This window comes from Nyctibius grandis, chromosome 13, assembly GCF_013368605.1.
Source record: "Nyctibius grandis isolate bNycGra1 chromosome 13, bNycGra1.pri, whole genome shotgun sequence".
Lineage (NCBI taxonomy): Eukaryota > Metazoa > Chordata > Aves > Nyctibiiformes > Nyctibiidae > Nyctibius > Nyctibius grandis.
The window spans coordinates 8,761,837-8,775,233 of record NC_090670.1 but is presented as its reverse complement, the minus strand read 5'-3'; the positions used below and the strand labels follow the sequence as shown (position 1 = coordinate 8,775,233).

At 53.4% G+C, this 13,397-nt stretch overlaps 1 protein-coding gene across 1 annotated transcript; it reads right to left on the bottom strand.

The window, feature by feature from the left end:
• Positions 1–677: 677 nt before the first annotated feature.
• On the bottom strand, positions 678–12,414 carry FRMD7 (FERM domain containing 7). Its single transcript, XM_068412062.1, has 12 exons — positions 12,358–12,414; positions 7,813–7,917; positions 7,383–7,425; positions 5,954–6,032; positions 5,125–5,222; positions 4,878–4,992; positions 4,074–4,221; positions 2,837–2,932; positions 2,391–2,554; positions 2,088–2,156; positions 1,915–1,990; positions 678–1,709 (listed from the first exon to the last, which is right to left on the bottom strand). The coding sequence occupies exons 1-12, from the start codon at positions 12,412–12,414 to the stop codon at positions 678–680; spliced, it is 2,082 nt and encodes a 693-aa protein (XP_068268163.1).
• Between the last annotated feature and the right edge of the window lie 983 nt (positions 12,415–13,397).

Here is a 13,397-nt window from a genome sequence, read left to right as displayed (position 1 = left end):
ATGCAACCTTTCCTCAAGGCCAGGTGTTCCCCACAGCATTGGAGAGGTGGGATAGAGGGGGGGGGTCAGGCTCCGTGCTGGGGCATTGGCCATGTCCACGGGGCTGGGAGGGTCAGCTCCAGGAGCAGCCTCCCCTGGACATCCTCATCCTCTCCAAATGGCTCTCAAAACACCCTTCCCACCAGTGTGCTTCTCTCCACCTGTGGGGAAAAAAAAAAAAAAAAAAAAACACCAGATTTTTTTTTCTTTCTCTCCCTCCCCCCAATGAAGACTCCAGGAGCTGAGCTCCAAGCACAGCCAGCAGCCATCATCGTGGGCAGGACACAGGGTCTTCACAGGGCTTTAGGAGAGCCCAGGCCCCTCTGGCTGGAGCAGGACCCTCATGTGCATGGCAGAGACGCACCAGCTTCCAAGTGCAGGTGGTGGGTACTTCTGCACATAGTCATAGTTGTACTTTATGGTACTTCTGCACTTCCAAGTGCAGGTGATGGTGCAGGGGATGGGTACTTCTTGTGACTGCTGCCTTCTTGTCCATTAACACACCCTCTATAACTAAGAGCACTCACACAACACAAGCCCATCAACGTTTCACAAGCAGTAAGCAGTCCTGAGTGTTACCTTCTCGTGCCCTGGGTCGGTGCTGGCCACCTCTGCTCCCTCCAGCCAGTGTCAGGCACCTAGGTGAAATACCTGGAGGCCCCCCTGGAAGTCCTCTCTTCAGCGGCGCAGGTGGCAAAGGCCACCTCCTCATCCTCTTCATCCAGCTGGAGGCTGCCAGAGGACAGTCGCACCCGGGCCATGGGTGACCGCAGCACCCGGCCATACAGGGAGCTGTAGTCGGCAGCCAGGAGGTCAGAGTCAGAGTCACTGGACTCAGTGCTGCTGCCCACGTAGCGCTCAGCCGAGCGCCGTGGCCCCGGCGCCAGCCCGTGCTGGGCTGGCACGTGCCGAAAGACACCTGCTTTCCTGCTGCTCAGCGTGGGGCACGGCCCCAGGGGCCTGAACTCGGAGCCGTAGGGGAAGCGGATGGTTTTCATGTCTGACTGGCTCCAAGAACGCTTGGGAGGCTGCTCCTGAAGGCCATAATCGAAGGAGCGAGCCAGCGACCTGCTCGTCCCCGCCAGGGCCACACTCGTGCCCGCTGCCGTGCACGCAGCCTCGCGGTGAAACTCCCCATCCTGGGTCCTGCTCGGGCTCTGCCGGGGGGGTTTTGCAGCTGCGGGGCTGCATCCACTGGCTGTGTCCTCGGCAGGCACCAGTGCATGGCATGGGGGCTGCGTGGGCCTGTCCAAGTAGAAGTGGACCTGCGGGGCTGCGGCGGCCACGGGTGGGGGGCACGGCACATCCGTGTACACCAGCGGCCGGGCGCTCACCTCCTGCATGTTGCCCACTGAGGTGCTTTTACTGTTCCCGGCGAACTGGTGGTGAGGTCGAAAGGAGGTTAAGGGATTCCTGGCACTGAAGAAGTCGGCGGGCTCCCATGCTCGCTCCAGCTCCAGCTCGGCGTAGAGCAGGGGGAAGGCAGACGAGCTTTTGGAGTGGGGCAGGAAGGTGGGGGACCCTTGGGGCTTGGAGCGCTCCAGCTCGGCGGCGAATGTCACCTCCACGGCTGAGCTCCGGCGCCGGCTGTCCAGCGTGGGCTCGGAGGCGTGCACCCCGTTGGCATGGTAGGAGCCCCGGCTGCCGTAGGCCAGGTTCAGCTCCTCCACCTGAGCAAGGGCAGAGGGTGGGTTTGTGGGTGGGTGCCCAGTCCACTGGCAAGCAGAGAGGCAACGCAGGGCAAGCAGGGCCAGCAGTGAGCCCCCAGAGCTGAGGGGCAGGCTTGGACTCCAGCTGGGCTCTGCCAACTGGGGCTGCAATGCCAAGAGCCCCCCAGCTCCTGCGCTACCTCTTGCTGATGCCGAGGGGACGTACCTGCTTGGAGACGTCTGTCAGGAGGTCCGGGGAGGAGCGACACTGCCTCTCATCGTAGCGGGACGCGTAGTGCTTCCTGCAAGGCCAAGAGCATGGGTGGGTGCGTGGCCAGGAGGATCCCGTCCCCCACCACCACCCCTGCACTGCCCCCCCATCCCCATGCTCCCTGGTACCTCTCAAAGGGCAGGCTCTTCATCTTCGCCTTCCTCCCATGCTCCAGCAGCTGCCTCTGTGTCCTCCCGCTGCAGCAAGGGGAGAAAGGCGTGAACATCGCTATCAGCCCCAGCCCCGGACACCCCTGCATCCCAGTGGAGGTGAGGGGATGCAGCAGGACTGCGGCAGCAGTCTCTCCAGGAAAAGTGGCTGTCAGGCATCATCCCTTCGCATCCAGCCAAGGCCAACATAAAGGGGCAGCTCAGAGCCCTCCCCACGCCCTTCCTGGCCCCAGCAGTTTGTTTTTCCCCTGGGACTTTTACCTGTAGCGGAAACTGGAGCCCTTGCTGCACAGAAGGGCTTTGGGCTTTGACTTGGGCTCTTCAGACAGCCTGAAGAAGGCATGGTACTCCACGCACGTCTTCCAGAAAGCCTTGCAGGTGTCCCGGCTTGCCATAGTGAACTCCAGTGTGTCCTTGCACAGCTCCTGCATGGCCAGAGACAAGGGTCAGGGGCGCTGGGCCAGGCTCTGCCGTCTGCCCTCCTGACCCCCCAAAGGATCACACTGGGCTGCTGGCAGCTCCAGGCAGAGCAGCATCACCCTGCTGGGGACACAGGGGTGGCACATGCCATGTTTGGGGTGGGAAGGAGAATCACTCATGAGCAGCAGAAATGGATGTTATTCAAAATCGGGGACTTTGCGTGGCTGATCCTCAGTCCACAGCTGCCTGCTCCTGAGCCTGGCAGCTGCCCGCAGTGCAGTACTTACAGAGATATTTGCATGGAGCTTGATGAGAAAATGCTTCCTTTTGAAACTCAGTTTGCGAATTTTGGACCAGTTGAACGTGTTGATCTTTGTATTGCCCTGCAAGGATGGACACAGCGGTTACAGCAGGATGGGGCAAGTGAGGATTGCAGAAATACAATGGGCCAAGACCTGAGCTTGTAGGACACTACACAAGACCCCGACATGGCTCTCACTGCTGCAGAGGTCTGGGGAAGGGGTGCCGGGATTTGGTGGTTGACCATCAGTTGGTCCCAAAAGTGGGAATTGAGGTTCAGGGCTTAACTCTGCCTCCTGAAGCTATTTGTAAAATTCCAGGATCCAAAGACAACCCTCACAGAGGACAGAGTCCCATCTGTCCCAGCTCAAACATCACATGAGTTAATGCAGAATCAGCCCTCCCAAAAGAAGTAAGACCCTTCCCTCCTTTGCTGGGAAGTGTAGCAGAGCTCAGCTCACTCCCATGCCTTTAGACCCAGCTTAAGCAGGCTGCAAGCGTACCTTACCCCTCGTTATCATTACACATCAATATAGACGCAGACACACAACACTGGTGTTACGGCAGGTCCACATAAAATTGCGTTACTCCGTGCTGTGACACTGAGACCCTCTCAGCTTTCTGGGAGAGCCCAGATTTTAATGGGCTTACAGATGTTCTAATCATGTGTGAGGGGTGTTTATGGCTCTGAATAAATAACCAGGTCTGGCAGCACTGATTACGAACAGCAGACACACAGTTAGGATTTTTTTTTTTTTTTTCAATGCTCTGGCAAGATGTTCCCAGGTTGAAATTAGCTGGTGTGGGAGGCAAGCGCTGCTTCATGCCAGCTGTGAGGAAGTCTGTATTTATTCTGCAGCTACGCTGTGATTACAGCATTATGTGATTGCACAGACGTGAGGCAGCTATTTTTTACTGGAAGATTATATGGTGATCACATGTGATGCGGCCGTGTAACCTGTGGTGCTTAAAAGGCCGCGTTCGCAGTGACAAGAGACAGAGCAGGCATGGTGGCACGCAACCGGCACTGATGGGGATGGTGGGGCTGAGCCCTGCAGCCATGCCCCGGAGCATCACCTCCACACCCGAGCTCTCCTTCTTGTAGGATTTGGGAGGGTTTGGAGCACACAGAGGGGAGAAGGGTCCCCCCAAATTGGATGATGTCCCTGGGGAATTGCCACCCCCGCCTGGGTGCTGGCAGCCCACCCCGAGCCCCAGGCTCACCCGCAGGACCATCACCCCCATGTGCGTCACGGCCAGGTTGATCTGCATCCCCTCGCCATCGCTGGCGGGGTGTGGGCGAATCCCGTACATCTCCAGCTTCCTGGCCACGTCCAGCAGCTGAACATCTGACTCGGCCGGCGTCTTCCCGCTGGAGACACAAACGCACCGGGAAGCAACAAGAGTGAGAAGGCAACTGCTGAAATGGGCTGAAAAAATGCTGTTACGGATGTGAACACACTGGCATCACACCCACAGAATCACAGATCACATAATGGTTGGGGTTGGAAGGGAGCACTGGAGATCATCTAGTCCAACCCCCTGCCAAAGCAGATTCCCCTAGAGGATGTTGCACAGGGTTGCGTCCAGACAGGTTTTGAATATCTCCGGAGAAGGAGACTCCCCACCCTCCCTGGGCAGCCTGTTCCAGTGCTCTGGCACCCCCAAAGTAAAGAAGTTTTTCCTCATATTCAGATGGAACTTCCCGTGTCTCAGTTTGTGCCCGTTGCCCCTTGTCCTGTCGCTGGACACCACTGGGAAGAGTCTGGCCCCATCCCCTTGACACCCGCCCCTAAGGTATTTGTAAGCATTGATAAGATCCCCCTCAGTCTTCTCCAAGCTAAACAGACCCAGCTCCCTCAGCCTTTCCTCATAAGAGAGATGCTTCAGTCCTCCGATCATCTTCGTAGCCCTCCGCTGGACTCTCTCCACCCCACTGCTGGCCCTGCCTGCTAATTGGGACGGCCCTGTCAGCAGGTGCCCATCGGGTGCTTTGGGTGGGTGGCTGTGGCACGGAGCAGCCCTTACCTGTGTCTCCGATGGTAGCGCGTGATCTTGTTGTCCAGGTACTCCTGGTTGGGCAGGTACCTGTGTGTCGCCAGGTGCTGCTGGTCTGTCTCCTCATGGAAGTCACCCAGCTCGGCTACGGGGGACATGGGGAGAGCGGGGTCACTTGCAGGGGGAACCCCTGGCTACACACCAAAGTAAAGCCCCGTTGGTGTCCCCCATCCCCAGGGAGGGGGCACCGGCCCCGCGGGCACTCGCCTGCCCTTACACTGCAGCAGGTGGGAGACGAGCAGCGCCGCGCTCTTGTCACTGCAGGGCAGCTGCCCCAGTGCCAGGTCCTTCTTGATCTGGAGGGTGAAGAGGTACCTGTGGAGGGGGACAGGAGTGTGCCCTGGGAGTGCTGGGCTTAGCAGAGAGCCTGGTGCCAGGCTGAGCCCCGAGGGCTCTGCTGGGGGGGTGATGGCTGCCCCCCCACCTCTCCCTGCACTTGCCCATGTTTCAACCCAAGGGATGCAGGTCTGCAAGGTCACAGGAGGAGCACGCAGCCCCTGCAGAAGGCTGCAGCTGGGCACCACCATGACCGGTATGCCCCTGCCACTGAAACGCCCATTAGTAGGTTTCAGAGTTAACATTCCTTTATGTTTTGGAGGGCATTTGCATCTCTCAGGGTGAATGTTCTGCAGAAGCACTGTCTTAGTTTTATTCTTAGTCCTGTTTGCAATGCTTTCTCTAAAACATAAAAGCTAACAATGTCATTTTTAAAAATAAAATGAAGGTTCTTTCAGAACACAGCTTGAGGCAGGAGCTAGACAGAGCGAAGTCAGACTTGGTGCCCAACTGCTAACACATTTGGCAGTAAGTAAATTGCAGCCTCTTAAGATGGCTGATCCTTAAGTGGATTTTGTTTAAAAACAGAGGTCCAAGAAAAGATACTGTCTTAGTTTTTGATTTGTAAAGTACAGAGCTCTTTCAAGACTTAGAATGACTGCTGCTAGCAGACAGGTTTGGGTGGATGAAGATAAGGAATAAATTGCATGCTTCTCAATTGCAAAAACATAGGGCTGTGTGGTAAGACAGGAATAGAACAGGTACTGTACCTGGTCAGCTCTTCTCTCAGATGGCCGGGGTCCACTGGGAAAAATTTCACCATAAATTTGAAAAGAACCTCCTTAGGATCTTAAAACACAACATCTTCATAAGTTTTCTTTTACGTGTCTATTGAGAACATTTACAACTCTCTTCACACATGCTGCCTCCTTACAGAGCAAATTACTCTGGGCCCTTACAAATCAGGACTGAGCATCAGGGCCTCCATCCTGCCCCCACGAACAGCCTGCCCAGACCCCCAGTGTTACCAATAGAAGCAAACAGGCAGTTGGACGCCTAAATAATACTAAAGGAAAAAATGCCCCAGCATTTATTTAAAGTGCAAAGACCCCTGCCAGGAGGTGGGGTTTCTGTGGAGCGGTGCTAGGTGTGTTTGTCTGGAGCATGGCCAGAGCCCCGGTGCAGTTGCCATCAGCAGGGCTGTACATTAGACACAGCCCTGCAAGCACTTGGGATGCAACAGCTCCGTAGGAGGGTGTTTGGGCAAAGCTTTTTGTGGGATGAGTGAAAGCAAGTGGACAAGCCCAAACCAAAGAGCATGAGGAAGGGAGGCAATTCTGTAGGCAACGACTGTCCCAGGACACCATGGGATAGCTCAGGAGCTCCTGGAGGGACAGGGTCCTGAAAGAGCAGGCCAGAAGGGACATGAAAGAAGAAACTGATGCCTGAACTAATCCCACTTCTGATGCACCTAGAAAGGGGAGGCTCTTTATCAGGCTTTCCCCTTACAGGGATATTCATGCAAATGCTGTACTGCAGCCTCCCCATGACAAATACTGGAGGGTGGTGGCCTCATGCCCTTGACCACCTCCTGGTCATCACGTATTTGGGGAAAATATTTTTTTGGTTCATTGTGGGTGTGGAAACAGGCATAGGCTGAAAGGGGCACTGCATTAGCACTGGTCGTGGCCACAGCAGGGGATGCTGAGCCTGAATTCAGGTCAGGCCCCGCAGCATCACCGGGCAGTGGCATGGGGGAATGCTGGGGGCTGGAGGGGGGTGGCAGAGCCTGCGAGGCACACACCTAACCCTGCTTCACGCAGGGCTCACTACGAGTGCAAAGGTGAAAGGAGGGCAGGCAGGGAGTGGTGCCGGCCACTCTGCCAGCACGGCAACGCACGCTCACGCACGCACGCACGCAGCCGCCCCTGCTCCTCTGCCAAGCTGTCAGGTTCTTAACAGCTCAAGCCTGAAATGGTGCAGACACCAGATTGCAAAGGCAGCGGTATTTCTACAGGCTTTTATACGGACTGTGGTGTCTTTGCAAACAATCCTACCCAGCCTCATGCTATAAAATGAGCTCAGGTAAATGCTGGAAACCAGAGCCCCCATCCCTAAGAAATAAGGGCTGCACAAATGTGCCTGCACTAGTCTGTCACTGGCAGTGATTTAGAAGAATTTTATTCTTGAAATACTTACTTTTGACTTGCTTTGTTATGGGTTTTAGTAGTTCCAACCAGACCTGAAATAAGGCAATAAAGAAGTGGGTGAATAAAGAGCACAAGAGACAGGGGGAATGAAAGCAGCAGCATGCTAGAATGCAACACACAAATGTTGGCCAGCTCGGCTACTGGGACAAGGTGTCCTGCTGAGGCCACCCCACACCTCATGGATGTCTACGGATAAACCCCATGGGCTGTGGCTATCACCAGGGCTTTGACACCTGGCTTGTAGCTCCCCTCTTAACTCCCATTTTCAGGGGGTTTTTGGTGTCTTGGCAAACCTTTCTGTTAAAACTTTCCATCTGGTATTTCAGGGAGGTGCCAGCAAGCCCCGAGCCGTGCGGGCAGTTGCCGCAAGGATGTGGCATGGTGCAGCACCGGGGTCCTGCGCCGCGACCCGCACTCACGTGGTTCCCAGACTGGCTGCGAAACTCCAGCCCGAAGTACTCCTTCTCCACGAGGTTGAGGTGGCTGCAGGTGAGGTTGAACAGCCCTTTTCCACAGGATTTTTGCTAGCAAACAAACAAACACACCATGGAAAGCAGCAGGTTAGGCAATGCCAGCAGCAGTGACGGGATTTCAGTGAGCTGGGGGGAGAAGGTTTGGCTCCCTGCCTTCAGGAAGCTGTGGGATTTTCCTGATTTCTGGTGCATGTGGGACAGGACAACAGCACATTGCATGCCCCTTACCTCTGCTTTTAGAAATCAGATTCCTTCTCATCACGTCTCTCCTTTATTAAGGAGTGTAAACCAGAATGGAAAGGCAGAGGAAAGAAATCCTACTTTTGCCTCACCTTTTGCAACCATCACCGTCCAGGCGGCTCTATCCTTGACAAACCAGTGAGCGATCCCCGGGATGAGCACCTGCCTGACCCAGGGATGGCCATGGCAAACGTGCTTGATTAAGAGCAAATGGGAGCACACCTCAAACCTGCACAGCAAGCCCGTGTGCCCTGACAGCTGACAACTGGATTTCCAGGGACGAGCTACTATTATGGTTAATGGTAATTAATAACAACAGGACCCTGCGGAGATCCTGTGCCTTGGGCCCTGGGTCATCCATGTCCTTTAGCAACATTAATTAAGTGGCACTGCATGCTGATAAGGGAGGCCAGGCTGTAGTTACCCCCAGCGAACAGAAACACTTGGAGGATGTTTTGCTTGACTTGTTACCATGCTGTGTCACACGGCTTGGAAACAACTCAGGAGGCCCCTGACTTTGGAAAATGCTCCAGAAAGCACCAGAAATGAACCTGGCAGTGACCTACCCCAGCAAAAACCCTGCTACTCCTTTATCAGTTCATGAAAAGGAGACCAAAAATGAGTGTGGGTTAGTGCAAAAGCAAGCTGGAGCAGAGAGGCCAGGTTATACAGCTGCTAAATGATGGCATTTCGGGTTATGGGAGGCTGCAGCTCCCCATGCTAGCGGCTGCTCCTGGCAGGGACGGGAGGGACCCCAGCTGCTGGCAGTGATGCACACTAATAACCACCTTTCACGGCTTCTCCTGGGAAGAAATTGCTGGCTCCATGCTGAAAGGCTGCTGAAAAGTGATAGCTTAATAACAGCATTCACTCTGCAGCACTCCCGGTTCTCCTCGAAATTACTGGATCACAAGGGTAATTAAAACAATTATAAATGTTGATTTCCAAGCTAGAATTTTCTAGCATGAAAGGCCTTGGCCTTTGTCAGGCAGCCAGGAAAGACAAGCATTTCTTACTGGATTATTACCCACCACATGTCTGCTGGGAGCGACCTGCTCTCCTCCAAGCCCAGCACTGCCCAGGGCAGTGGAGACGAGTGGCTCCATCCCCAGAAAAAAACCTGCTCACTGGGAGACGCAGCCCTGTGCTGCAGGGGATGGTTTGAAAAGAGAAGCCTTCCTCTGGCAAAGTGGTGCTTGCAGATGCCCCATCCTGGGTTTGTGGGCTACCGAGGCCCCGACCCACGCTGCTGCACGCACCAGGGTACGGCTGTGCTCTGGACAGCATCAGGCAAGAGCAGGGGGCTGTGCCGGAGGAGCACAGCGCGAGGCAGGAGCATGACATTTGGAGCTGGGCACCCCACGTCTGACCCTAAATGTGCCTTCGATGACGTTGCAGAGACGGGTTAACACCCACAGGCAGAAACCCCTGGGGAGAAGATGGTGGAAAGGAGATGCTGCACTCACCCCTCCTCTCCATGGTAGAAGCAGCTGGGCCTATAAGCAGGGTAAGAAAGCAAGAGGCACATCTAGAGGCAGACAGCAATGTGCGTGACATATGGGGACATACACACCCATCCCCAAAGGATGCTCTGGCAGCACTTACGCTCCCACAGCAAAGCCACATTTCTGCAGTGCTCCCCATAGCACAGGCAGCTGCACCCGGGTCTGTGGATTAGGGGGGAGTGACAGCTTGTGGGATTTGGGGTGATCTTTCCCCACCACCTCAGGAGATGTCCCCTGGTCAGTGTCTTCTGCATGGCCACAGCTGGCATGCAATGCCATGCTCCAAAAGCCACCAGCCACGACGCTCCCCGTGCCCTCACTGGACCAGCTCGTGTGCAGCCAGCTCTGCACAGCTCCTCTCAGTGAATTCCCACCTTTATTCATCATAAGGGACATGAGACCACGTGAGACTTTGTCCTTCACTCAGCCCCAGCAATTAGTTGTTCTGAGCTTGGTTGCTTTGCCTGCCTTTTCGTTCTTGTTTTCCTTCCTGCTGAATCTTGCCCTGTAGCAAGTTCCACTAGCAGAGATGCCCAGGGTTTGTCTACCCAGGCTGTGAGGTGGTTCGCCCTTTCTGTGATGCTCTGGGAGGGCTCCTGAGGCTGCCCAGGCTCAGGGCTGTGGTGTTGAAACCCTTTCCAGAGAGAAGAGGAGTGACTTTATGGGCAAGAGCACATGCCAGGTCATAGCTTTAGGTATCCAGAGGGGGAAGGAAGAAGGGAGGCAGCTTTGCAATATCTCCTCTCAGTGCAAGAGAGCCATTACACACTGACCTCTGACTGTTCCTGTGCCTGGGCAGAGGATCCCAGTGTCCTCCCAGTGCAAGGTGCAGGGCTAGCTAGCACGGCCGGCAGCATCCCACAGAGGCCCCGTCCGTGCCACGGCTCAACCCCAGGGTGTTCAGCACAGAGGAGGACATGCGGAGATGTGCCAGGCCCCTGCCTTCCCCTGCCCTGGGGGCTCGGACCTGGCTGGTCAATGCCATCCCAGGAATACCTCCAGCGCCCAGCCGAAGGAAATCCCAGGAGCTCAGCTGCTGCGGGAGGATGCTGGGTCCTGGCTGTCAGAGAGGATGCGAATGGAGGCAGAAGCCTTCCCCGGGGGGAACTCATTCCCATGCAAAGCTGTGCTGGAAATCAGACCTCGCTGCACATGCCAGCGGCTGTGACACCCGCGTGAGGCAGGTATAGATGTACAGGCAGCGTGCGGGCTGGAGCGGGAATCAGACCCGCCGTGTTCTCTCGCTTTTGTCTTTTTCCCTCCCATTATACTGAAGTACTGCACATTCAAAAGAGCTTACAAAGTCAGGAGGGGTTTAGGAAGAGTTGCTTGAAATATCTGCTCAAAACCTAGCCCAGAGCAGTCCTTTTATAATGGAGAAGTCACTAATTCAGCTACTCATTTATCGTACCCATACAGCATCAAATGCATGAAATGCCTAAAAGGGGTTTCCAATACCGTTCCCTACTAAAAAGGAAATGACCAGGAGTTCCTCTAATGGAAGCTATTTGCTGCAATAACATGTCGTGCAGAGCTATAGTGCTGTAAGTGTTTTGGGCAAAAAAGAAAGCAGAGATGAAAAAAAAATACAGCAATATTGTACCAGCAGCATCTTTCAAATTGTTTCTCACTATGCCTTGAGCTAATCAATATGGAAAAAAAGCATTTTTAAGTTACCAGTCTCATTTTTAAGCTGACTCCAGGTCCAGGTTATATTAATAAAACTAAATCAAACAACTTCCATACTGTGCCAAGTGATGGAATTGCTTTACAGTCCTCTTTTGTGCAAAATTGTTATTGCAAAGCAAGCAGTATGTCTGAGCTGGAGCAGTTCTCAGGGTGTGCTATAAAACCAGAGAACAGGACTGGCTAAGAAACGTAACAGAACTTGAAAAAAACAATTTTATATAAAGCACTCTGGTCCCATAGGAGATGCAGGTAAGTGCTAGAAAAAAAATCTACTTGGATTATCTAATTCAATTAGCTACTGTGATTATCAAATCCTAACCAAAAGTAAATGCTCAATCACACTTGTAAAAAGTATAACTCATAGCCAAGATACATCTAGTTTCAGTTATATATATATATATATATATAAATTTAACACCATAGACACCAACACTTAATATTTAAAACCCATTTCAGCAGTCAATATTCAGAGCTAGCATTTATTAAATATGAGTTATTAATGACAGTGTGTTGTGGGACACTGTCATGCAGAAAATAAGATACAGTGAGTTTTTTTGCTCAGCTGCTCTCAAAACCACAGTTTTCTTTTTCAGCTGAATGCTCAGGAGGAGATGCATGCAGATGTTTCTCACCAGGGGTAGTTTGGTTAAATATCCTATTTTTATTCTGTTCCCAGATTTTTCTTCCTTGTTGAATGCTTACACTGGCAGCTAGACAAATGAGAGAAGAACTTGACACTTGTCAAGAGCATCACTTCATATTAGCTGATTTCCAAAAGATGACACCAGATAAGTAAAAGCCATTCCTCCTTCTTTATAAATAATGCCAATAAGAAGGGAGAGCAGGAGTGTGTTGGTGCTGAAAGACACTCAGCAATCAGAACTACAACCTCTTGGTTTGGATTTGAGGGTTTTTTTGCTTTGTCTTTTTATTTGTGTTTTTTTTTAAAGCTGAAAACCAGAAGCTATCAGAGACCATGCAATCCTTCAGAGCAGCAACGACTTCAATAATTAGCCAAAAAAAAACCCAAAACAATAAGAATATGATACCCACTTACATCAACTACAAAGATCTTCTGGGAGTCATCCAGAAACTGGACTTTCAGGTGCAGCATCCTCGAGCTGAGCGTGTGGCAGGCGCGGGAGTCCTAGCGATGTGAGCGGCGTGCCAGGGAAGGAGCCCTGACTCCTCTTGCACACATGATTTCCCTCTCAGCTGGATGGAGAAGGCTGCAGGCACAGCTGTGGAGCGGAGGCTGGAGCAAAGGAACTGAATGCCTAAAAAACAAGTTAAAAAAAAAATACTGATACCTCCCCTGGTTTAAATATCACCGCTGCATTAAAGGATATTTCCCCCCTGTGAATTATGGGTGTATTAATAGGGGAAAGGCTGGGCAGCAGCTCTGTGAGAGTGGCACTGATGGGACTGAGATAAACACAGAGTGTTTGCAGCTGGTGGTGAGCAATGCGAGGGCAAAGGGAGCCCACGCTTCGCACCGCAGGGTCGGGGAAGGAAAGCTGAGCGGCTCTCCTGCCGAAGTCACCGAGCATCGCCTGTTCTTTGCTCTGGTTAAGGTGCACGAAAACACCCGCTGGCCGGCAGCCCTGTGCTCGACCAGTGTGGCGAGTCTCGCGCTTGCTCTGTGAGGTGGGCAGATAAGCTGTTGTCTGCAGAGCAGATGTGTTCGGGCTGGGCAAATGGGCTGATGTACCTCATCGGAGACTGGGAAATGCTTCCAACTGAGCTTGAAACCAGGTGGAGTGCTTCCCAGGGAGGCAGAGGAGGACCTGCTGCTAATTGCCGGCTCATGCCCTGATTTGGCAGCTTGCTGAAGTCTTTCAGTCTCACAAGCCTTTGAGAGAATCTGTTTCCCATTTCACACCTGAAAAGCTCACATTCCCCACAGAATGGCTGGGGTTGGAAGGGACCTCTGGAGATCATCTAGTCCAACCCCCTGCCAAAGCAGGTTCCCCTAGAGCACATTGCACAGGGTTGTGTCCAGGCGGGTTTTGAACATCTCAGAGAAGGAGACTCCACAACCTCCCTGGGCAGCCTGTTCCAGTGCTCTGGCACCCCCAAAGTAAAGAATTTTTTCCT